Below are 26,944 nucleotides of genomic sequence, written 5' to 3'. Positions count from 1 at the left end.
CCGAGCAGGGAGCCCGATGCAGGACTCGATCCCGGGACTCCAGGATCATGACCTGAGCCGAAGGCAGTCGCTCAACCAACTGAGCCACTCAGGCGCCCCTAGAGTATCATGATATTTTTGAATCTATTGTTATGCTAGGCACTGTATTCAAATTTCTGTGGAGAATCTGTATCCTGTCAAATGAAATTTAGCAAATAGATTTTAGAAAACATTATAAGAGAAACAATGAGGATACTATATTTGTGATGATTCCCACCTAAAAGGAAGTGACGCCAGTATACATTGTCCTCCATAACTACTGTCCTGAGCCATCCTAGGTGGGAACATGTCAGAATCTTGAGTTATGTGTGAGTTTTGAAAGTGAATATAAATATACCCTTTTTTACTTGTTTCTTATTATGGTATTTCTTTAAATTTTCTTTAAATTTTCTAATGTAAAATGTTATTAAAGGGCAATGGGAGTTTTTCACATATATCAAGAAAGCAGGAGTGAAACTTGAATGTTTGGTTTGGTTGTTCAAATAGGAAGCACTTCCTAATAAAGTTGAATATTTTAATTGTTTTCAAATTTTCCATTAGTATTAAGTCATTTATGAAATCATGTTTCAGTACATATGCTATTTATAATTTGTTCATCTTAAAGTATATGAGACAAAATAGAAGTAGTAAAACTTTCAGGTTCTCTCTGGGTTTTTCATTCTTTTGAAATCTTATTATATAGGGACAAGGAGTGATGAAAGATAATTTATTATGACAAAAAATAAACCTATTTATATTTGCCTAAAGCTTCTGGTGATCGTCTTTAAAGTAAATTAATTATCTAAATATAGAATAGTTACTGACTGACTAAATATGGAAGAGTTCTACTTACCTATATGCCCATATGTTCCTAGAATTTACATAACTATGTGCATGTGTATACAGTCATGGGTATACACATGCATATATATAAAATATACTTTTCTTTGAGTTTCCTTCAGATACATTGGATTCTATAGGGTTATTTTATCTATAATAATGTAATTTATCTCAATCCCTCTTCATATGTTATTAAGAAGAATCTTTAATATATATGCTTATAAACTTGAAAATTCTGAGTAAAACTAAATACACAGAAATAGCCTGAGAGATTAACTTATTTCATTTGGAAACACCTCTTAAACATTTATTCACTCTACACATATTGCTTGAGAGCCTAGTAAAGGCAAAGCACCATTTGAGGTAGAGGGAACACAATACCAACAATATAGAGAGGAATTTTATTCTTAAGGAGCTTGTATGTATTTAGGAAAGATTAACAAGAAAGAAATATACACGAACATATTAAGTAGCTATAATGCTAGTGTGATTTGAATTGAACATGTCAGGAGAATGAATGGTCACATGGGCATATAAGGCTAAAATAGTTCTACATTCTCATGAGACATACACGGTTATAGAGAAGTGCCATTTCTGCAAGATGATCAGCCATACCCAAACGGTTTCTGACCCTGGTGGGCCACAACCTCATGTCTGGCCTGCAGGAGCTCCTGCAATTCTGGCCCCCTTAACTTCTCTGACACCTGCACCAGTCCCCTCTTCTCACATTCACTGGGTCTCATCCACACTGCCCTTCCTCATGTGCTTTAACACATGTTTCCTTTCCAGTAAGATTTTTTTTTAAGTCCAATTTTTTTCAGTTTTATTGTTTTTTTAGTAGGCTCCACTCCCAGTGTGGTGGTGTCCAATCATGGTGTTGAACTCACAACCCTGAGAACAAGACCTGAGCTGAAATCAAGAGTCGGATGCTTTTTTTTTTTTTTTTTAAGATTTCATTTATTTATTTGAGAGAGAGTGAGAGAGAGCGCACAGCAGGAGGAGGGGCAGAGGGAGAAGCAGTTTACCCCTGAGTGGGGAGCCCGAAGCAGAGCTTGATTCCGGGACTCTGGGATCATGACCTGAGCCAAAGGCAGATGCTTAACCAACTGAGCCACCCAGGCGACCCACAGCTAAGATTCTTGATCTGTGCTATGTCTTCCACCTTGAATGCATAAATTCTTCATGATATTAAAAAAAAAAATTCCTCAAAATGAATCTGAGGCATCCATGCTCTTAGACATAGAAAAAATAAAGTAGAAGATAACAGAAAATACTTTAATGGGCAAAAAAAAAAAAATTGGTGTTTTTTAATTTGGAATTTAAAGCAATTTTAACGTTTCAAACAGTTTTTCAAATTAAATTTAAAAATAGGTGCGATAAAGGAAAACTTAGGCAAGACGTCTCATTTCTGTATTCATTTTTTTTACTCTTTTTGTGCCAACAGATTTTCTTAAATATAACACATTAAAAAGCTAGTAACAACAATTTTATAAATCTGACAATGTCATCTTTTTTCTTTGCTACATAGAACAAGTGGTTATAAATTGGAAATCAATGTTTTAAAACTTACATGTAGTAAAAGTCCGGGAATTTGCATTATGTTTTTATGCTCTGAGAGTTGCAAAATAGCAGCTGTGCTGTTCAAGAATCCCCTTCTCACCAAGGGAAGAATGCTGACTTCGACATAAACATACACTCTTAACTTTTTATATTTCCCTAAATCCTAAAAATTAGTGCTCTCCTTTGCATTTTTATATGACTATGTTAGAAAGCAGTTAGTTTTAAAGGAAGAAGTCGTAAAATCTCAATAGGTAAAAGGGATATAAAGGTCATTTAGTTTAACCTCTTATCAATTTCAAGGGAAGAGTTTCTATAATATTCCTGACAGGATGCTTCTCAACCTTTGCCTAGACCCTCTGTCATGGTATACCCACTATTGTCCAAAGCAGCCAACATCACTTTTATGCAGATGAATCAAATCTTAATGTTTTTTACACATGGTCACTACTCCCTTTTCTGTACTGATAGCCATGAATATATTCACTCAATTTTTAAAAATTGGGGTTTTAAAATTTAGATTAAAATATCATAAATAAAATAGCATAACTACTTTTTTATGCTGGCTTCACATTTCTAAAAAGGCTACCCAAACTAAAAGCATTTTATATTACATATTTTTTCATTCATTCAGATTTCGCTAATTTAAAATGTAGACTAACCTCAGCTAAAATTTATCTTTATGAATATAAGAACAAAGGGCTTAACAAATTAACTAGTTTTGAAGGTAAATTATATCAGATATTCAACCAACTGATGATAAAATTGTGTCATGTGCCAGGCAGGGAGGTTACACAGGTGAACAAGATGGACAGAGTACTTCCCTCATAGTTTTTCATATTACAGACACTTAAGGAAACAAAACTGCAAAAAAAAATTTTTTTGGTTAGAATTTTCATTGAATTTGATCATTTGAAAGAGTCCCGGTGAAATGTAGTAGTTGTTTGTTGTTACGAATGGGAGGGAGAACATGAATTGGTTCAAACCAGTGAAGCTGAAGGTATTGAGCTATTAGGTTATCTCCTCAGATTTTTCACATCCACATGCCATGCTTTCCATCTCAAGAGATTATGGCAAGGGAGGTAGGAAGAAAGTGATGTACTAAAACATCATGAAAGAGTCATTATTTGTCATAAATTAGTAGACTTGGATAAGTTAATTTCTCTAGATCGGCAAGCTGATGTCTAGGGCGGCATCTCAGCAGCCTGGTACACGATACCTTACCAGAGCAGGGTAGTAGCCAAGAACTCCAGGAGCTTCCGGTGTGAGCATGGAGCACGCTGATGGAGTCACGGGGTGGGTGGGGCTAGTACTGGAAACCTAAACAAAGTTCTTATGGTGGAAAGTGAGGCATGTTCATGGCTAGGGTTGATGAGGAAATTCAGGAGACGCTTAATTGGAACAAGTGCAGAAGACAATTTGTGGCAATATCCAAAGTTGAATCATAGCTGATGGATGAGTAAGGCATGGGACTGGCCGGCTCTTTCTGAAGTGAAGCCCTTGGACAGTAATTTTTGGTTTCAAGAGTCTTTAAGTAGGCCTTGCTCTTTTACCTCATGGAATGAATGTGCCTATCATTTTAAAAGTGATACTTCCATGGTCAAATATTTCTCACGAAGTATAGACTTTGTCAGTATGGCTGACACTTAGTGAAGGTGTAGAGTGAGGAAATTTGTAGGAGATACCTCTGTGGGCCACCTAAATTAGGGATGATATTAGTGTCTATTAAATTCAAGGCTGGAGTATTCTAGTCCCATGTGGTGAGAATCTGGAATTTTACTTCTAAAATTTGATTAAAATTTGATTAAAAAATGAACGATCACCAGTGTGACAGTGCAAATTGCCAATTTAGATGAATCTTGGATGCCTTGGATGACCACTGGCTGGGTTTTAAGGAGTAAGTAAAGTCTTAATTAAGAAGGAAAGGGATAGGGCGCCTGGGTGGCTCAGTTGGCTAAGCGACTGCCTTCAGCTCAGGTCATGATCCCAGGGTCCTGGGATCGAGTCCCGCATCGGGCTCCCTGCTCTGCGGGGAGCCTGCTTCTCCCTCTCCCACTCCCCCTGCTTGTGTTCCCTCTCTCGCTGTGTCTCTCTGTCAAATAAATAAATAAATAAATAAAAATCTTTAAAAAAAATAAAATAAAAAAAAAAGAAGGAAAGGGATAGAAACGTCTAAGTTTCCTTTCTAGTCTGAGATAAAATAATTATAAAATTGCCTTTTTTGGAATGTATGTCTCTTATACTCGAACAAATTATTCTTACAGATAATTGATATTTTATTCTTTGTATGTTTAAAGGCTCTAGAACAAGGCTACTTGGGTTTGAATTAGGCTCCTCTCCTTACTAGCCGAGTTATCTTGGCAAGTTAATTAACTTATTTTTACCTCTTTCTACTCATGTGTAAAATAACTATAACACTAGTAACAATCTAACAGAATTATTGAGAGGATTAAATTAGTCAATGCATGCAAAATGCTTAGAACATTGCTTTGCACACATAGAAAGTGCTCAATATATGCTAGCTATTTTAATGATAATGCTGATGATCATCATCATACCAATGCCTCTTTTTTTTTTTTAAGATTTTATTTATTTATTTGACAGAGAGAGACACAGCGAGAGAGGGAACACAAGCAGGGGGAGTGGGAGAGGGAGAAGCAGGCCTCCCGCGGAGCAGGGAGCCCGATGCGGGGCTCCATCCCAGGACCCTGGGATCATGACCTGAGCCGAAGGCAGACGCTTAACGACTGAGCCACCCAGGTGCCCCTGCCTCTGACTTTTGAAAGAAAAATGAGTTAATAGAATTTTTACTGCATAGCATTGTTTTTATGTTAAAACTTTTTGTTATAGAAAATTTCAAACAAGCATAAAATTAGTATAATGAACCACCCATATACCTACCCATCATATGGCTTTAATAATAACTTATGTTCTAAGTTCCCCCACCCAATTCCTCCTCTTCCCCAGAGAATTCTGAAGTCAATCCCAGACATATTTTACATAATCTGTAAATATTTTTTTCTTTATTTTCAGTGTGTATCTCTTAAAGATCAGGGCTCTTGTCTTTAAATCACAATCACGTTATCATTACCACTCCTAAAATTCCTTAATATTTATTAAATATCCTGCCATGTTTCACATTTCACCAGTTGTCTTAAATGTATGTATGTTTGTGGGTATGCATATCCTTGCAAGCAAGCATTCAAAATATTCTTTCCCTGTATTTCCTTTAAATTGACACTATAACTTTCAATGAAGAAAGAAATGAGAATTTGCAAACTTGGGTTTGAAGAACTTTGGGTCAATCGCTTATCGGACTTCTTTTGTCTGAAAAATGAAAACTTACACCAAATGATGTCCAAAGATATCTCACACTTTTTACCATTCCATGCTCATTTTAGTCTAAAAGCTACGTGCAAATCCGAGTAAGTAAGTAATCCATGATACCAGAGCTCCTCATATTTCGGGAGAATAATTTGGGAATTGTTCTGTTTTATTTACTTAGCAGAAGATTCATTTTCAGCGTGGAAACTCATAAATGAAACAGAGCAGGGCAGGGATGACAAGAAGAAACCAGGATCTCAAAGTACGGCACTGTGTGAGGCTGCCCAGTGCTCTCTTCTTTTTCTCTTTACTTCTCTTCTGAAGTCATATTAATTTTGAAAAGGCCTTGAATTGATGTGACAACTCCTCCCCCCCACCCCCTGAAAATTCTCAAAGCACATTTCAGAAACTCATTTTTGGCAGATGTAAATTTAAGTAAATTGGCCAAGGTCACAGCACAATAAGGGCAGAGTTATCAAGGGAATGCAGTTTCCTGCTTTTTCCACCATCCATGAAATTAGAGTAACTCCACCCCTTAAAATGAAAGGGTCTACGTTTTTTTTTCTTTTGGAAATTATAAACCATGATTTGGAAATGTTTTTTACCATTAACTCAGGCCCTCAAAAGTGGTCTTTTAGGATTATGAAATGTTTGTGCATTATTTCGACTGCTCTTACTGTATATGTCGCAACCAAGACAATTTGCTGCAAAAGGAGAGTGCATTTTTTTGTTTGACCTGAACCATCAGATTTTCTTTTCATGCAGTGTGACATGATGAAGCAGCTATCTGTAGGAACAAAACTAGTTCACTTTCTATGGGCAAGCACAGACTCTAAAGTAGATTATTAAAGTACACAGAAATAGAAAATTAGATCAGAAGTGATGTTTTACTGTGAGGTCTTCTTTGGGCCTTATAAAATGAGAAAGAACTAACCTTGTTCTATTTCTGAGTCCTGAAAAAAGCCTCATAGCAGGCATATCACCTTTAATTAGGTTTCTGCTTTTGGGAAGCATTTTACCAGCCCCCTTTCATTTATTTTTAATGATGTTATCACTAACAGGCAAACAGTCCCTTAATAAAACAAAAACAGTTTCTATATAAAGCCTGGTGTACATGTCCTGAGTCAGTCATCTAAAAACAAATGTTATGATTATTTCCGTTGTGCTCTTAGAACACTTAATGGCCCTACTGTGCAGATATGCAAAACATCAACCGAGGAAATATAACCAGGTCGTTATGCAGCTTTCAATAAATGTTTTCCCATATTCACTTGCAGTATCAGCAGTGAAGTTAAACCTACAGGGTCACGGAAAAGACAGAAAGGTCAATTAAGTGGATCTTTTCAGCATAGCCAATGGCCACCTCTTTCACAAACACTATGACTTGACTTTAACAAACAAGCAGGGGTAGAAGCCACTGAAAATGTTTAAAAGGTAAATGTGTGTGTGTGTGTGTGTGTGTGTGCTTAGTGTTTGGTACTGTTCCATTTTGTTCCATTTTCTTCCCAAGCTGTGGGAAGAAAAAAAAATGTACACATAGCTATCAGAGTCCTGCATTTCATTCTTCTCGGGTGCCAGAGATAGTGAGGAGTTTGCTGTGAAGGCCATGTTTGGAAATATTAAGGTATAGCTTGATAGTTTCCTTCATACACAGATTTTTGAAATACAAATGTAGAATAGCCAGAAATTAAAGACTCTCTTGAGAATAATGGTCGCAAATAGGCTTTCCCTTTAAAACTACAAAGTTTCTTCAGAGCACTTAGGATCCCTGCTTTCCTTGGAAGGTCGTCCCTGCATACTTTCCTTATACAACTGCTTAACCTCCTCCTGTTTAAATCTTTCCCAATATTCCATCCCCTTTTCTAATGCACCATGCCATGAAATGTTATTTTTCTCCACTCTGATTTCAACTTGTATCATCTAAATATAATCTCTTCTTTTTCTAAATAACCACTGGGTGCTATTGGAATCAATCTTTTGGCACATGACCTTATTGAGATTATAATTGCATGCGTTTTTTCTTTATCTTCTTCCTAGAGCTTCCTCCTAACTCAACATAATGCCTGTGAAATTGTCTTGTAATCAATTGAGTGGTTTTCCAATAGAAGGTATTTTTAGTTTTGCTGTCATGGATGTGGTGTAACCTCAGGGTGAGCAAGAGACTACATCCTTCTCATTTCTGCGTTTTGTACTGTTCCAGCTTTTGTCTCAACTCATCTCATTCACATATTCCTTCAACAGACATTAATAAGTGCTTACTCTGGATAGGGAGCTGAGATTCTATGTTCTATTTCTTCCTGTAAGGAGTGGTCCCTAACTTCCATCAGCATCCCAAAGGTAAACTGCCCAAAAGGTAATCCACTGATAAAGATAATTGCATATATGTGCAATACATACTTTAAAATGCATTAAATTAGGCAGAACTGTGGGTTTGGTGTATATTTTAGCATACCTGCAGCATCCTGCCAGACATGCACTTACAATGATCTCCTTTCCATATTAAATCCTTCCCTTCATTCACCCAAACTCAAAATCCAGATACTGCTTCAAGTATATCCAAGGAAACTCTTAAGTGTTTTTATGCTTCTGACAGTCTATTTCTCCAAAATCTGTACTGTTTTCTTTCTGGGTAAGTCACCTTATCCATTTCCTCTAGGTCCTGTTGCCTGAAGAGAAGTTGATAAACTAGTTCATATCCTTTTGCCCTTTCTCCAGTTATTTCTATCCTAGTTAATTTTAACTGTTTGCTGAACTAATTCAGGGTTAGTTTGTATAAGGCAACTATAATAATGTATAGTAATAATTTTATTATCAGCATGATACTTCATCATCACAAGCCTCATTAGAGAGAAAGAGTATAGAAGTCTCAAGCTTATGGTACAACCAGGATTCCCTCCATGGCACATTGAAGCCAGGTTTACAAAAGGAGATGTGTAATACATTTAGTTATTTGTTGCTTACTGATAGTCTATTAGTATTTTATATTTTACAAAGCACTTTCATATACATAATCTAATTAGATTTAAGGTATAATCCTTTGAGTCTGTAATCATCTTTTTAGTAAATAAATCAAATGAGACTCATGGACTATAAGAGATGAATTTTTTGCTCTACTATTTGCTAATAGTTGCTAGAGCCAGGACTTGAACTCACACTTTCTGAATCTAGCCTGGCTTGCTTTTCACTTTACCATAGCTATATCCAGAATTTGAAAAGTGGACTTAAAATTAAATACAGGAAATTAGCCTCATTCTATCATACCCCTGGATATTTTATAAGAATTGAAATAGATACATGAAAGTCATGCAAATAAATTTTAATGTGATATTTTGAAATTCCTTATTTCATGAGAAGATGAAAATAGAAAGGAAAAGATTTACATGACCATTTCTAATTTAAGATTACATTCTGGATCACATTATTCAACTTTATTATTAGTTTCCATTGCCAAATTAAACCCAGAGTCCTACAGTAGGAATGAACTAGGATTGAGGATATGGTTGAACTCAATTTAAATGACTGTGTTTTATGTCTGGATATAAGTTTCAACATTTTTTTTAAACACCAATCCCTAATATTTTAGATTATCCATGCCTGTACTCCAGTTGAATAATGTGGCTGATGAGTTTACAAAAACACCAATAAATTTAACTTTCTATATGATTGTGATGGAAATCTATCAAAATGGCAAAGAATTCATATTTTTATAAATAACTATTCATAGAGATTACCATATTCTCTAGAATCTTTGTCAACATTTTTTTCATTTTTCCAGTACAAAAAATATAATATTTGCAATGTAAAATCCCAGATCACTTGTAAACATTAAATATGGAGACTTTTTTTATTTTAATAATGTTGCTATCTACTTTACAACAAAATGAATAAATGTGAATTCCCTTGGAACGTATGGTTTTCTAAAAGTGAATATTTTTCTACTTGGAATTTATGATGTAATAAAAGACATCAGACACAAACACACACACACACACACACACAAGAACTTGAAAGAGAATATATAATTCAAACCCAAAGGGATTAGTTATGAAAATAACAACTGAGTTAGATTTTATTAACAGGAAAGAAAACATTTTAAAAGTAGAGGCCCATTATTTTTTTAAACAACATTGTTCCTTAGGATATCCTGCTAAATTGTTATGCGTGATAAGATTGGATGGAAAAAAAAGCTGTCCTACAGAGGCATCAATCTTACTGATAGTCATTTATTGATACATGACTTAAACTATGAGGAGAATCATGAGATGGAATGATGAGAAGAAAGAAATATCATTTTTCATAATTTATTGATTTTGGAATTTTAAACACATTTTCTTGTCATCCATTTTTATCTTGCCCATCATATTCTAATTGATGTTAATTGATTGTATGGTGTTATATCTGTCATTATATTTCTTATATAATTATAAAAATGGTCATTGGTATTTTTTCTGGTCAACAGATGAAATCATGTGTGAGATGGTGATGTGTGTGCTTCTATTTTCTTTTAGAAAGCCACCGTGTTTCCCTGTAACTGAATTAAAATACAAGAAAGTTAAAAACCACTCTTTCTTAGGAATTTAAAAATAACAAGAACTCCTTTGAGAACTGGCATAACTACTAGTCCCCTATGGATATGGAGTACTTAAAAAAAAATTGTACCCTAATTAATGCAGCTTTCAAAAGTGCTTCCTTTATTTTTAGGAAGACTAACCCTTCCCTGCATCTAATTTGCCATCCTGGGTGTGGGGAGTACCTGCCTTATAAATGGTTGAATATTTTCTAATTTGATAAAATGAAGCAAGAAAACTTAAGAATCCTTGTAAAATGGAGTTTGTAAACCTAAATAATCAAGAGCTTGCTCTGAAATTTTGTGTTTTATGTGACTCAATTCTTTTTCAATCAATATAGGCAAAATCTCCAGTCAGTATAGGTGAAATATCCACTCAACTAATTTTTAACATTTTTTTAGGAAATAATAGAGAATGTGAAATTTAAGATTTGCATGATGCTAGAGTTTGTCCCATTCAAACTGCTATTTTTTTTTTTTTTTAATTTGAGGAAACTGAAGCCTGAAGAAGTTGTTATGTGTCCAAAATAGGTGATACTCATTGGACACTAAGTCATTTTCTTTATATATCCCAAAGTATACAGTGTTATGCCCTGTTTTCATCATCTATAGCCGTGTAACAATTTATACCAATAATTAGTGGTTTAAACCATCAAACATTTAAAATATCAGTTTCTGTGGATCAGGATCTGGGTGCAACTTAGCTGGGTGGTTCTGGTTTAAGGTCTCTCATGAGGTTTCAGTTCTGCTGTCAGCTGGGGCTGTAGCTTCATCAAAAGGTTCAACTGGGCAGGGGGAATGTGCTTTCAAGCCAACTCATGTGGTTTTTGGCAGGCCTCAGTCCCTTGTCATGTGCACCTCCACAGGGCTGTCTCGTGACATGGCAGCTGGTTTTCCCCAGGGCAAGAAATGCAAGAGGAAAAAGAGAGAGAGACAAATGGAAATTATAAACTTTTCATAACTGAATCTTGGAAGTGACATCCCATCACATTTGTTTTTCTCTGTTAGATCTGACTCAGACTAGGGGGCAGGTTCTAGATAGGATGTGAATACTAGGAAGGAGGAATCATCAGAGGCCATCTTAGAGGCTACTACATGCTTACCACAAGCCCAGAGAAAATATTCCCCAAGTACTTGTCAAGTAAATTAAAAGATGTATTAGTTATTTAACTCTTTACAGTAAAATATCTCACATAATAAAATTGGAATACGAACTCTGGATTAAATAATAGTATTCTGTGTATGTTATTCTTGCTGATTTTGTACTTACTGTGGTCATGTAAGAGTGTGTTCTTATACTTATGAAATATGCAGTGAAGTTTTAGGATTAAAAGGGAAGATGGTTCAAACATATGCACACACACACAGAATAAGAGAGGGAGAGAGAGAAATAATTTAAAAGCAAACATGGCAAAATACACACGATTGGTGAATTGGAGTAAGGAGTTGAATTAGTTTTCTAGGGCTGATTTAACAAATTGCCATGATCTTGATGGCTTAAAATAACAAACATTAACTTTCTTACTGGAGTTTTGGAAGACAGAGGTCTAAAATCAAGGTAATAGCAGGGATAAGCTCCCTCCAAGAGGCTATAAAGGAGAATCCATTTCTTTACCTCTTGTAGCTTTTGGTGGCTATCAGCAGCATGCATTGACTATGGCTGGGAAATCCTGATCTCTGTCTCCATCTCCACTCTGCCTCCTCCTCTTTACTGTGGATCTCTTCTGTCTCTCTCAAGTCTCCCTCTGCCTTTCTCTTATAAGAACACTTGTCATTGGATTTAGCACCTATCCTAAACCAGGGTGATCTCCTCATCTCAAGATGTTTAATTTCATCACATCTATAAAAACCCTCTTTCCAAGCAAGCTAACATTACTAGGTTCCAGGGATTCGGCATGGACATGTATTTTAGAGGGTTACCAGGCAACCCATTATATGAGTATATAGAAATTCTTTGTACAATTCTTGTAACTTTTCCATAAGTTTAAAATTATTTGAAAGCAAAATACTCAAGAACAAAAAACAGATTACATTGTCAAGTCTGTAATAATCCAGAAAACATGGCATCTGACAAGCTTTCTTTTAAAGATAAAACTTTAAAAAATATGTACAGATATATCAAATTGGAATAAGGTGTTTTGTGAATTTGTGCTTCATCATCATTCACTGTTTGAAGTCAATGGAGATTATGTAATGTCAAACTCTTTTCCATGTTGTCTGGCCTCTCAAACATTTGCTTTAATCTTTGTAGAACATTTAAGATATCAAAGGTCACTTTTATTTCAAAAGGAAGGGCTGTATTCTTAATTTTACTACTTTATAGGAAGACTAAATGAGACTTTCTATGATGTTAATTGCCACAAGATGACAACTTTTTAGTAGGGTCTTGAAGCACAAAGGAATATTTTTGTTTTGTATGTTTGATCTTGATTAGTTTGTCTTCTTTTCAAAAATGTGTATTGATCTTAAGAATCACCCTTCTTTTTTCATTTCTTTAGTCATCATTGTGCCCTAAATTTGATTGTTTCTTAGCTACATATTGAGTTAAAGTGGCCTTGTGCCTATCTCTACTAAATAAAATGATAAATGAATGAATCCAATCATCTAAGTCTATACCAAATGATAGTTGAAACCATGAGGACTAAGGTGAGCATTCCATTGAAGCAACTGCAGAAAAAAATATCACACACACACACACACACTAACATATACATAGAACAATTTTAATCCTATATTGGGAAAAATGGAATAGCTAATGGAATAATGATGGAAGACAAATATTTTACTAACTGTAGGAATTGACTACTTAACAATTGGGATCAGTCATTCCAGTCCAGATAAGCTACTTGAGGCTTGCAGATTGTGTTTTTCAGCATTCTATCCTCGGCGCCTAGCATATTGTTTATGTAAAGTAAATATTAGCTACGTAAATGTATGTATCATGAGTGATTTTATGAATTAATTCACACAACAGCCAAACATAGTCAAGCATAAATGTGTTGAATTTAAATCAAACAGTCATGGGGATGATGGAACTTATAATCAAATGTGTGTGCGTGTATATGCGTGTGTGTATACACATTCATATGGCTCTTTTTTCTTGGACATTCTTTAAAGAATTGTGGAATCAGTCTCTAAAGCTGAAAGCAAACTCAGGTGGTCATCTGGTTCTATGCCTTTCTTCAAGAGACAAGCAATTATTATCCCCATGATCTATTAAGCCACATTTTCTTTAGCATGTGACAGCTAAGGTGATGCTGATCGAAAAATATTGCTCTCCATTCTTAAACAATTTCACATGCACATAGATGTTTAACAAGCGCCTTTTTGGAGCTATTGTGAGAAAACACTAGCAGCCTTGGTCTGGAGGAGTAATTTATGACAACTAGGTAAAGGGTGTCCAAGATCATCTTGATCGCATTAGCCATGCAGTAGCCCTACCCCTGCACTGCGGGCTTTCTTTAACCCTGGTGACAAGAGTGATAAAAAAAATAATGACACAGTGAGTCGTCCTTTAGCTACTCACTCCGTTGCTTCTTCTAGTACCTGCTGCCTCAGATCGCCTGTCAGTAAGTGAACAGGAAAGGAGAAACTGCAGAGGAGTGAGAGTGTGAGCGTAAGAAGAGAGGCAGCTAATAGATGGCTTGTGTCCCAAACTCTCCTCCCCAACCTTTCTTCCCTTTTGGTTTGTTAACTAGAAATGTGGAAAGGTGAGGGAGATGAATTTAACTTGTTCTGACATTAGTTAGAGACAGAGAAGTGTGGCTACTTCCATAATATTTCTGCCCCAGAGAGAGGTAATTGGAAAACGTGTTGTGTGGTTAGGTGTTGTAATGAAAAATAAAGGAATGATCGAGAACAGCAGAATCAAATTATAAGCATAAAGGCAAGTGTGCTGAAGTTTTTAGCCACTTGCAAAATTGAGAGATACTATCAGGACTGTGCAAATACATTGCTCTGATTAATTTTCCTGAGGTGAAATATGAAAATATTTATAAAATTGAGAATCCTGCCATGAATAAAATTTTCTCTGTGATATAATAAACTAAAATAAGCCATAACGTGTAACTATCTTAAATGAAACTGTAAAAATGTTTAAATAATAAAGAACTGAATGAAAAGATTTCACTCTGAGAGTAAAAAGAATCCATATCGGGACATTACTCTAGGTTGCTTAAAATATTAAAGAATATTCAATAAACAAAGTAAAGATTAATTTATCTTAGAGGGTTTTATATTTGATTTTCTAAATATTGTTATGGAAGTTGCATTTTATTACCCTTTCTTTAGACTCCTTTCTCATGTATAAAGGGCTAGTTTTTCAATATGAAAGTAAAAGGTATTCAGGGTCAAAAGAATTAGATCTTTAGTTTTAATGATATTGAATAATTCAGTTTTATTTTAGGGAGAATATATTTGATTCTAGTTTTTCTTGTCATTTGTAAAATGACAAATTTCAATTGTGCATTCTTTTATAGATTCCTTAAGAATGTATTTGAACAAATCATTGATATAAAGGAAGGGTTAATTGAGAAATAAACACACTAATATACAAAGCATTTCTTTTATATGAAGCTCTAGCAATATTCTATTGTCAATCCAAACAGAACAAACTAAAATGAGATAATTGGGAAGGTGCCCATAAAGTCAGCCTGTGTATATTATCACAACTATATGTGAGATAATATTTGTTTTAAAAAGATTCTATGGCACTGTAAACTCAGTCTCATTAGAGACTGCATTTAAAAGGCTTATAAAGTTACTCATTAATGTTATCTTGTTGTATCTCCACAGCTTTTTCATTAAAGAAAATTCAGCAGAAAGCATTTTCTCCTGATAGCAGGAACCAATTTGCAATAAATGTTCTGGAAACCACTAGGGAAGCCATTACTGAGGTCTAATAAAAACAGACAAGCGTAACTTGTTCTATATTTTTGTTTCAATCACATACAGATGAGACCCCGCTTTCCACACCAACCGCAAGAGACAGCCTTGACAAACTTTCTCTAACTGGGCATGGACAACCACTACCTCCAGGTTTTCCACCTCCTTTTCTGTTTCCTGATGGACTGTCTTCCATAGAGACCCTTCTGACTAACATACAGGTAGGCCTTTTTGTAATCTGGAAGGTAGGAACGTGGAAGATCCAGTGTAGATTTTTCCCAAATTCATACTATTCCAACTTAATCCGTTCATGGGATTGACCGAACAATGGCATTGGACTTTTCCCAGCAATTTAAGATTTTAAACTTGCTACACTAATCAAGTTGGTTTAGAAATACTGATATATGTATATTCAGCCTTAATAAAAGCTTCGATGAAAATGACCTGGGATTTGAAAAATCATTCTGCCTAAATGTTCTCCTTATTGCCAACTGATGGGAGGAATCTAACTGTTTAAGTTTGTCTGATTTACTCAACAACGGCACACCAGTTCTAATAAATATTTAGTTATTTTTAAACTGCTGGCCTTCCAGTGAGGAAATGATATGTTTAGTCACTTAGAATATGTCTAATATAAAAGAATCCAGAAAATCCCTTCTTTCGTAAATAAGTTTGTTTCAGTTAATAGGGTTTCTTCAAAGAATAGACTTCAAAAAGCTATACAAAACTTTCCACGGATTTCCTATGTAGTCCTCAGGATGTATATTTTACGTACAGTACATTATGAATCAAAAATACTTACAGTTAACAATAACATAGAACATGGAGCCAAAGTAATAAGAGTGTTTGGGATACAAGAAAGCGTAATTTTCTTGCCCACACATGAAGTGATCATGTGGACCCCAGATGGAGATTTTGGCCATCTACCTCTCCCTATTTGGAGTAGCTAATAATAAGAATGTGCTTGCAGATACTCTGCTGTTATTTATTTTTTTTAATTTTTACTCTAGCACTTGATTCTTCGTGATATTTTTCTGTACACATTTCCTACCATATTAAACTTTCTCCCAGTAGAAATGTAATTAATTTTATTTACCTCTCCGAGGACATAACAGAAGGCCTTTAATGTAACATATCTTCTCATCTACTAATGTGGCATTTTTAATACAATGTAATTAGAGTCTCCAGAACTGTATTCAACTTTAAGGTTTTATATCTCAGTAATTCAAATAAATCATCAATCTAGCCTAAACTTAAGGCCAAATAGTTGATTATATTTTAAAATAAACATAGGCTTTTTTTCTAAATTTGACCCATATTATTGTTTTTTTAGTGAGGTAGAATTTTTAATGAATTTCTCTTTTGTGAAATTAAATGATTTCAGAAAATATCCTCCAACATTTCCGAATTTACAGTCTGAAAGGAGGGAACAATTAATTTTGTTATGTTAACAACTCCCAATGAAGCAAAGAAAAAGCTAAGGGTTTACGTAAAATTCTCTATCCAGGTGTATGTATCTTCATTAACTAAAACGTCTTTAAAGAGGAAAGTGGTCATTTAACTTTAATTTCAGTGGAGAAAACATTTCTGGATTTCATCAGTATAAACCAGCTTGCTCATCTGAAAAGTGGGTTTACACATGGACTCTTGCATTCTAAGTCAAATACTGTCAGTTTGGGTGTATTTATCCACCAGCCTCCCCCACCCCCTCCCACCAGTATTACCCAGACTAGAAATGTATCTGCATCACCTCAAACTGCAATTATTTCTTTAAAAAAGAAGAAAAGAAAACCCCAGTTTTAAAATGTACAGATTTTAGACAAATATTTTATTGATGGTATCTCTAGATTTAATATACTCTCCTTTCTGACCTTCCAACCAGCCTTGTGGACATATTTTAGCAAGAGTTGATGATGGAACAGTAGTCAAAGCAAACTAAATTATTTATTGCTAGTCCCAAACCATAGGGATCTGGGTCCATCAAAGTTAAAACACCCACAATAAGAATACTTTGTTAAAAATAAATTATGCTTGTCCATTTCAGTGTATTCATGTATGTGAACATAAGGTAAAATAAAAATTAAAAATCTTACTGACTTCCATGCATAGGAAGACACACACACATACACAGTACATGCATACATACTAATAAGCGTGTACACATATATACACACCCACATATATATGGGATTTATGTTTAGTAATGGTTTCACATCATTTTTTAAAAATGCTAGTTCTTTTATTATTGCCACATTTATTGAGTTATAGTAATATCCTAGGAATGGTATAGAATGTTTAAGTAGTCCTGACCCTGGCTTACTGGGCATACAGTATAAATGTGTTTGCTGTCCAAATTCTAATTTGGGTAATCACGTCCTGCCTACCTCAATTTCCTCTGCAATTTCAATTATATATAATGGGGTTCTCTGCTTTCTATTTCAAAATGGTAACATACTTTTTGTGTGGTAAACTTAAATCTCCATATTTCTTTTGGAGCTATTTTATCAGGATGGCAATGAAAAACATTTGAGTTAAAAATGTTTGCATGTTTCAAATCATACAACGCCATATATGAAATTAAAGCTTTATTATGTATACCTACTATTTTAATTAAACCTAAGACATGGGGTCATATTTAAATTTAATGTATTGAGGTCTCTTTTTTCTTACAATTAATGACCGAAAGCCCTTCAAAAAAATATGTTTAAGTGTTTATTGTTCTAATATTAAATAACTTAATTTCATGATACTCTATAATTTGATAAATTTCAATTTTAAAATTTGTAATGGTTGGTACAGATGTTCTTGCCATGATATACCAAAATTGAATTTTCATAATTTTTTTTCTTTGTGCTTTAAAAGAGGACCTGTAGAAAAATACTACATACTAGTATTTTTAAATATACTATATATACTATACATACTAAATATATATATCTACAGTGTAGTAATTTCACTGTAGTGAGTGATATGGATTTATTCCAGGTTTTCCTTTTTGAGATTTTTTTTTTAAGATGTTATTTATTTATTTGAGAGAGAGGGAGAGTGAGAGGGAGGGAGAAGCAGACTCCCCGCTGAGCAGGGAGCCTGATACGGGGCTCAGTCCCAGGACCTTGAGATCATAACCCTAGCCGAAGGCAGATGCCCAACCCACTGAGCCACCCAGGTGCCCCAACTTTTTGGGATTTTTAAAAATTTTATTTTATGTGGAATTTTGTTTTTCTCAATGTGGGCAATCTTTTATTATGCCTGTCTCACTCAAACATGTCCAAACTCACTCCCTATGAGATTTTAGGTGAGGAAACTAGAATTTTAGTGTCAATTTACTGAATGTGACCCCTTTGAACATTGGCTACCCAATTAACAAATACACTTAAGGGAGAACTTTATTCTCATTCTGAGCTTTCATGCTGTAAATTATCACTACAATCTGTTTGTACATAGGATTGGGAACAAATAATTTACATTGTTTGTCTTATAAGAATTATTTAAAATGACTTACAAATATTAAAATAAGAATAGGTAAATAAAAAAAAGAAAGGTAAAATAAGGTAGGGAATATAAAACTTAGTTATGGATAAGGTTAGCATTGAAGATATATGCCTTGAGGGATATATGATAGGAGTTTGGTTCATTATGATTTGTCTGTTTGGAGGAATTAAATAAACAAAGGAAGACCTAAAAGGATTGTTAAAACCACAGTAAATGGCAAGTCACAGATTGAATCACTATGGTCTAATAAATAAACATAATACAACTATGGTACTTAGGAAGTATTCTCTAATTTCTGTGTTTGACAAAAGAAAATGAAGAAGAATCTGACTTAGTACTAAGACCAAAACACTCTGATTATACATCTTCCAGTCTTTACATTTCAATGTCATGGCCAATGATGTTATATTTTATACATTTAAAAGAAGCTAATAGTTTTGTATTTGCATTTTTAATACATCATTTTAATTATAACAGAGTTAGACAAAATACTTAGAGGAGGAAACTTTCAAAAAGATAAACAACAAAATAGGACATTGGCTTCAAAATATGGGTAGACTAAGATCAGATATATTGGTGTTATCTCTTTTTATGTTTAATCATACTTACATATTCTTTTTTTCTCATTACCAATTTGTGAAAAGAGTTCATTAAAAAAAAAACAGTGAAATATATCCAATATTCTAAACACAGTTTACTCTGATGAAGAGAATAGCATTAATCTCTTAAAAGTCTGAACTATATACCATACTTAAGGTATATTGTATATCATTATGTATATTGTATATCACAACAATAATAATGACAATAGTAAAAACTAATATTTATTGAACAATCTTAATGTGTCATTACATAGGAAAAATACTCCTGTGTGTGTCTTCTGCTCTCAGTATCTTACTGCAACATCACTTCACTTTGGACACTTCTGCTCACCAAATGTCTGGTAGTTAATTTCCACACCAAGCAATTCTGTAACACCGGCTGGATTCTCTACAATTTAACTCAGTTCTGACACTGTCTACCTGGAGATAGCCTCAGATCTCATCGTTTCAGTCCCACAAGATTGCCCCCTACCCAAATGTCAGATGCCAGTTGCAAGTCCAGGTTGTAATCTTGGCTACCGACCAACCGGCTATTGATCAGAGGTTCCCATCACCCCCTCCTCAGGTTCAGTTAATTTACTAGAGCAGCTCACAGAACTCAGGAAAACATTTTACTTACTAGGTTACAAGTTTATTATCAAGGGATATAGCTCAGAAACAGTCAAGATGGCAGAGATGTATAGGGCAAGGTATGTGGGAAGGGGTGCAGAGCTCTCGTGCCTTCTCTGAGCACACTACCCCCCCAGTACCTCCACGTGTTGACCAACCCAGAAGCTCTTTGAACTCCGTCCTTTTGAGTTTTCATAGAGGTTTCATTATTTAGGTATGATTGATTAAATCAAGCATAGTTGGTGATTAATTCAAACCTCTAGCCCCTCTGTCTTCCCAGAGGTTGGAGGGGAGAGGGGGATGGAGAGGGGTAGGGCTGAAAGTCCCAGCTCTGAGTTGGTTTCCCTGACAACCAGATTCCAACCATAGGCCTCTCCAAAAGTCACCTTATTAAAATAAACTCAGGTGTAGTTGGGCGGGGCTTATTATGAATAACAAAAGACACCCATTTCATCTTTTTACTCTTATCACTTAGGAAATTCCACCCATTGCAGGATCTTTGTGCCACAATTGGGATGAAGACCAAATATGTTTCTTTTTTTTTTTTAATTTTATTTATTTATTTGGGAGAGAGCAAGAGCTAGAGAGAGAGCATGAGCAGGGGGGAAGGGCAGAGGCAGAGGGAGAAGCAGACTCCCTGCTGAGCATGGAGCCTGATGTGGGACCCAAGACCCTAGAATCATGACCTGAGCCAAAGGTAGATGCTTAACTGCCTGAGCCACCTAGGCACCCCCCAAATATGTTTCTTATTATAAATCACAATATCTACAGTCCATCTCTATGCTAATTCTATATGATATTACATTGAATCATCTTTATAATCCTATATAGTGGATTTCATTATCATCCGCATTTTACAGATGAGTAAATGGAGGCGGACAAGTCTTTTGATCAAGGTTATGCAATGGTGGTGGGTCTGGATTTAAACATAGGCAGGATAATTACAGAGCCCATGTTGCTGTATTGCCATACATGATCATATGAATCACAAGATGGATTTTATACCTAGAAGTGCTTTTGAGGGGGTATGCATTACTGACCAATTTTTTGAGAACAAGAGCCATAACCATTAAACTAAGTATAGTTGTATCTTTTGTTATAAGAGCTTCTGTGAATATGCATTAGTTGATACTGCTCTAGTATATATTTGTTTGTCTATAAAAGTTCCTGGATTCCAGGGCCACTATTTCTTCTCATCCTGGAAAGAAACATTAAAAGAAAAAAATAAATAAGCTTGGGAGCTCTGACCTAAGCTTAGTCAATTTACTAGTTTGGGAATTTGTATAAGTCATCTGATCTTTCTGGACCTTGTTTTTTTCAGCTTTAAAAGGTTTTAATTAGAATGGGCAAATCACGGGCGCCTGGGTGGCTCAGTTGGTTAAGTGACTGCCTTCGGCTCAGTTCATGATCCTGGAGTCCCGGATCGAGTCCCACATCGGGCTCCCTGCTCAGCGGGGGGTCTGCTTCCCCCTCTGCCCTCTTCCCTCTCTTGCTCTCTGTCTCTCATTCTCTCTCTCTCAAATAAATAAATAAAATCTTTAAAAAAAAAAAAAAGAATGGGCAAATCACTGAAATCCCCTTCAAGTCAGGTATTTACTCTCTTTAGAAGCAATGCATTATTGAACAGAATTTTGTCACATTAATTCCAGTGACACTCAAAGAACTTTAGTCACCATCTGATTCTGAAACAGTTTTTGTATAAAAAACAAATATGGCCAAGTAAGCTTTTAATCTAGGATCCAACTAGTAAATTAAGAAATGTTTCCTTCATATCAGTATTACTTTAACTTCTCTTATACAAGCAGATATTTGCACTTTCTAGGCTATAGAAGTAGTTGAAAACTTGCTAAATCAATTACAATGCCCTTCTGAAAAGAAATATATATATAGACTTGTTCTTTGGGAAGTGATTAAAATAATCTGATTTACAAGGTAGATCATTTTAGAAAACGAAAACATTTGTGTATACGACAACAAGTATGCCTCACTTATGGGAAATAAATTTGAGGCCAAACAACCATTGTCTCTTATAATTGCTATGCCATGGAGTAAGCTTTAAACACATTTCTTTAGAATTGTCATTGTTGAACATCGTAACTGACCCCCCCCCCGGAGAAAAATTCATGTTTTAAACCTTGTGTCTTTTGCTGTAATTCGTCATCACAGAATTGTCATCACAGAATTTTGCTCAATCCTGCATGTCCACGTGAGACTCAGCATTTAGTGTGACCTTTGCATATGATCTACCTGGAAAATTTACAGAAGTTACACAAATCTGAAAATACTATTATCACTGATGGTTAAAATGGTGTCCTAATGATCTGTAGACTTTGTGAACACTACTTGCTATTGCTTTTCCCAGCCCCCTGCTGCATTGAAATTTAATCGGTTTTCTGTATTTTTGCAGTGAAGCTGTCACGGGCAATAACATATTTTTGCATATGTATCAGTTTGGCTCTAGTGCAGATTTTTGTTCACACTGGACTCCTACTGATATGCACTGATTTAAAGTCTAAAAATGAAACTTAATTTTATATAGCTTATAAGTAGTCCCTGGAGGGTATTGGATCTTAAAGCTAGTATTTTTCAGACATAATCAGCAGGAATAGGTACTGTATTACCATTAGGGACATTAGCAGCAACTGTAACAAAAGAAAACAGTAAACATAAATGCTCTTAGCAACTTCGTATGTTACAACAAATATTAATGTAAAATTACACAAATTAGAGTTGCAGTTTAACATTATTCAACATGTTTATTCATAATGATTGTTTCATATTTAAAGAACACCAAAATATTGTGTTTTGTCAGCCAAGGACAGTAATAGTTTAATAGTAATTTATTTTAAACAGCTACTGATAATACAACCAATCAACACATTAAGTGGTGCCAACATTGGCATCTTGCTAAATAATCTCTAGACACTGCACAGAGAGTGCATCTTTCAAAGATAAGTCAACAAGAGCAATCAGAGCAGAAAATTAGAATTTGGTATCTTAGAATTAAAATACAGCTAAACTAAAGTTTTAATTGGGGTGATCTAAAAGGGCACTTGATGTAATGATCTCTTTCATTTGTTACTAATTGTTTGTTCCTGATGAAGAAGAAACATACACAGGAATGTTGCTGAAGTGAGTTAAGATGGCAGTTTCCTTAGCAGCTATGTTTTATTGTTAAAAACAAAAGAGTAGGGAGGGGCAAACAGCCATGTAGAAACCCTCCAGCTTGTTTCATTTCACAAGAATTACACCAGGAAATTCAGGGTCAGTTATAACAAACATGAAATAATTTATATGTGCTTGAAAAGAGAATAAAATGGCTTATGATAATGCTACATGGGTGAGCTGATCTAAGGGTACACCTCTATTGGGCTAACAAGTCAAGCCAGAGTGGTTCTGACTGCTTATGTTGTCTCCTGCAAGAAGGGTCCTATCTTAGAGTGTATTTACAAATGGCACCAACTTCCACTTCATTTATCATTTCAGTTGAAAATTTTAGTCTCTATGGGGCACCTGGGTGGCTCAGTTGGTTAAGTATCAGACTCTTGATTTCAGCTCAGGTCGTGATCTCAGGGTTGTGAAATTGAGCCCCATGTCAGGATCCACACTCAGTGCAGAGTCTGCTTGAGATTCTCTCTCTCCCACTCCCTGTGCCTCTCTCCTTGCTTGTGTGCTCTCTCTCTCTCTCTCTCAAATAAATAAAATAAAATCTTAAAAAAAACCAAAAGAAAATTTCACAGACCAAGGCAAAATACCTTCCACTTCAAAAAAGCTTTTTGTATTGCTGAGCTGATGATAGAAATTTTAGCTCTAATTTTTACTAATAATTTTCTAAAGGATTTTAAGAGAGAGCATGTGCAGATTACTTTTTCTTTGTTTTCCATAATCTCATTTTCAAGAATCTCAGAATATTCCAAAATTTTTTAATTAGCAAAGAGTAAATCAACTTTCATGTATATCTCTTATACAAGAGATTCCATCATCTATTGTATAAATAAACTTTACTTTTACCAAATACTCTTGAGTTATACTGTCAAATAGTCCCCTAAAAGTTATTCTCAATTTATTATAACCATTTTAAATGACTTTTTAAAAAATAACACACTATTAAAACACTAGGTTTTGGATCCCTTACATATATGCCTCAAGAAAAAATATACCAGTACTATAATTTCTGTTCAACAAATTTTTAGAATCTACTATATGGTAGGCACTCTCTGGACTCTGGGTGACATAGTACCAAATGAGAGAAAATGTCTCTGCCCTCATTTAGCTTTAGATCTAGATATCTAATTAAAAGCAATCAAACCTGCATGGCAAAAACATTTGTCTTCCTAATATGGTTTAATTAGATTTAGAAATTTTGTGCTTTAGTTGAAGTACTTGTCCTAGTGAATACAGAGTGAATATACAAGAATGAAAGAATTTGATAAGTTGGTTCTTTTTTAAAAATGCTTTCAAGTAATGAATGAAATGTGCTTTGCTCCAAAATATTACAATTTTGAATGCCTTCTTTGTACAGGGGCTCTTGAAAGTTGCCATAGATAATGCCAGAGCTCAAGAAAAACAAGTCCAACTGGAAAAAACAGAGCTGAAGATGGATTTTTTAAGGGAAAGAGAACTGAGGGAAACACTTGAGAAGCAGTTGGCTATGGAACAAAAGAATAGAGGTATTTCTGAACTTCCAAATAAGTGTAATACTTTCAATAAAATATTTAACAGAACAATACTATGTTTGGTGATTTACTATGAGACTACAGCTTTTTTGTTAATTTACTTATAGCTGAGGTTCACAGCAGGATTTGAATCCTGGGCTCATTGTAATTTTTCATCTCCAGAGTATATATGGTTTCTCTTCTGTTTGTACCTCAGGGAATTGAAATATATCTATTATATCATTAATCACATAATTTTTATTGCTCATAGAGCTTAACAAATAATTTTAAGATAAGAATGAGCTCTGATGACAGCCATGAAGAAAAATTTTATATTCATTCACAATTGCCCTTCGAAAAACTTAAGAGTTAAAGTCATAAAGCTAAAATAGAAAATACTGATTATTCAAGCGAAACAGATTTAGTAAGATATTTATCAACTGAAATTGAAGACTGATGAATATCTGAACAAATGACCAAAGTTGAGTGTTTGTATAATTTTCTTTCTGAATGCCTCATTTTCATCCAACAAGGTCAAATACACATTAGTGTAGAAATCAATATGAATTTTTATTGGTTAAAAATAATGATATTACCAATCTATGAATTGCTTCTTCTAACACACTTTACAGTGCATGTATAGATAATTTTGAGGGTCATTCATATTTGTGTGTTTATATTATGTATGAGATTAAGAGTATTTTCTTTAAAACCAACTTTCCCTTTGCCTCAACTATAAGATACTCCTAAATACTCTAGAGGGGGAGCACCTATTCCCTCATCTATTAAGTATCCAATAAAAATATTCCACATATCCTCCTTTTATATGTTTGATACAGTCATTTGAAAATCATTGTTTCTCTTTTGTTTTTCAAACCAGCAAGACTTGGTAGGTTTTTACATTAGTTACTATGAAGCAATAGCTAGTGGGTTCCTGGGACGAGGCTAATTTGGGAAAGCCATCACCACCCATGTATAGCATTCATCTAGATAATGTGATGTCACATAGATTTAGGTACCAAAGTAATCAAAACAAGATAAACATTGATAATGGGATGTGTTCTTTGTGAATAATGAAGATTGGTCAAAGGGTTCATTATATAGAACCATCTTCCATGAGATAGCCATGTCTTGATTTTGTTCTCACCTGGAGAAGTCTTTTATTATTATTATTATTATTATTATTATTATTATTATTATTATTATTATTTTCTGACAAGACTTACAGTTAGACCCTCGAATTCCTAAAGTAATCTTTTGGTTACTTGAGAGAACTTTAGAATTTTATTGGTTCAAATCATTTGGAGGACTTACATTGTTTTTTTTCTTTAACCACTAGAGGGCAAAACACTTCACAGATCACATCATGATCCTCCCATTTAATTAATTGTGAACAATAAATTAAAAGTAATAGCTATCAATAATTATCTGTTATAAATGTATCTATTGAAGTAGTGTACTACCCTGAAGAGAGAACATGGCAATACCATTCGGTTCAATCACAGAAGAGGAAACAATAAGCAGTCAATGACAAGACACTGGGTATTGAGCTTTTAGTCCCATGGAAGTTTACAATCCAAATAAGTAATTCAGAAATTACTGTTTATTTTCAAAGACACTTATAAACAATCATCTTTGGAAAGGGATACAGTAGGCAAATGATTTTGTTAAGATAAGCATATGATTTTCACCCTATTAAGTAAAGGAAATTAGCATTTATTCGAAACCGGTTTTATTTTTATTAAAAGACTGTAGCCAACGTACATTTTGATAAAAAAGAAGTCTCTGTTAATATGTATTACCAGCAACAATAAACTCAACAAGTTAATGGTTTGCCACCTTAATAGTATTAATAATTATAAAAAGGGAACATATGAAGATTAGAAATTGAAACAAATTCTTACTTGACCCTTTATTACTTTGTTTTATATTTTGACTAAATACTATATTAAATAAAAATGTTGTTATTCTTTCATCTGTAGTAAGAAATCAAATAGTAAACTTGGAATGACTACTCCCTATGACTAAGTCTACCAAAAGGATATTCTCATACTGATTCTGTCATATTCACATTCACATCCACAATGTTTATCAACCAGGAAAAAAAACCCAAAAAAACATTTGGGTGCTCCCCGTATGCTAACTGCTTACCTTATATATATTGTAAAAGCTAAAATAATTATGATACTGAAAGTATAATTAACATACATTTTGTGAACATTTATTTGTTACTATTTATTGATTACATATTATACACAAATGTTTAAATTGTCTAGTAGGAGAAAATGTATCATAATTAACTTTTTGTATCATAATCTAGTTTTGTATATAAATACCACATTATTGTAAGCAGTAGCACATTAGTATTATCAGTGAGGTTTTATACTCCATCAGAT

General features: G+C 34.4%; 1 protein-coding gene across 1 annotated transcript in view; it reads left to right on the top strand.

The window, feature by feature from the left end:
* DACH1 (dachshund family transcription factor 1) overlaps positions 1-24,691 on the top strand; it is a 383,401-nt gene extending 358,710 nt beyond the window's left edge. Inside the window, exons 7-8 of the mRNA XM_081815014.1 lie at positions 15,260-15,411; positions 24,416-24,691. Of these exons, the coding sequence (XP_081671140.1) occupies positions 15,260-15,411; positions 24,416-24,676 (413 nt within the window). The 3' untranslated portion in view covers positions 24,677-24,691. The remainder of the gene's footprint in view (positions 1-15,259; positions 15,412-24,415) is intronic.
* The last annotated feature ends 2,253 nt before the right edge of the window (positions 24,692-26,944 follow it).

Source organism: Leptonychotes weddellii, chromosome 3, assembly GCF_054177405.1.
Source record: "Leptonychotes weddellii isolate Sample4059 chromosome 3, ASM5417740v2, whole genome shotgun sequence".
Classification (NCBI taxonomy): domain Eukaryota; kingdom Metazoa; phylum Chordata; class Mammalia; order Carnivora; family Phocidae; genus Leptonychotes; species Leptonychotes weddellii.
This window is presented reverse-complemented; position numbering and strand designations above follow the sequence as displayed.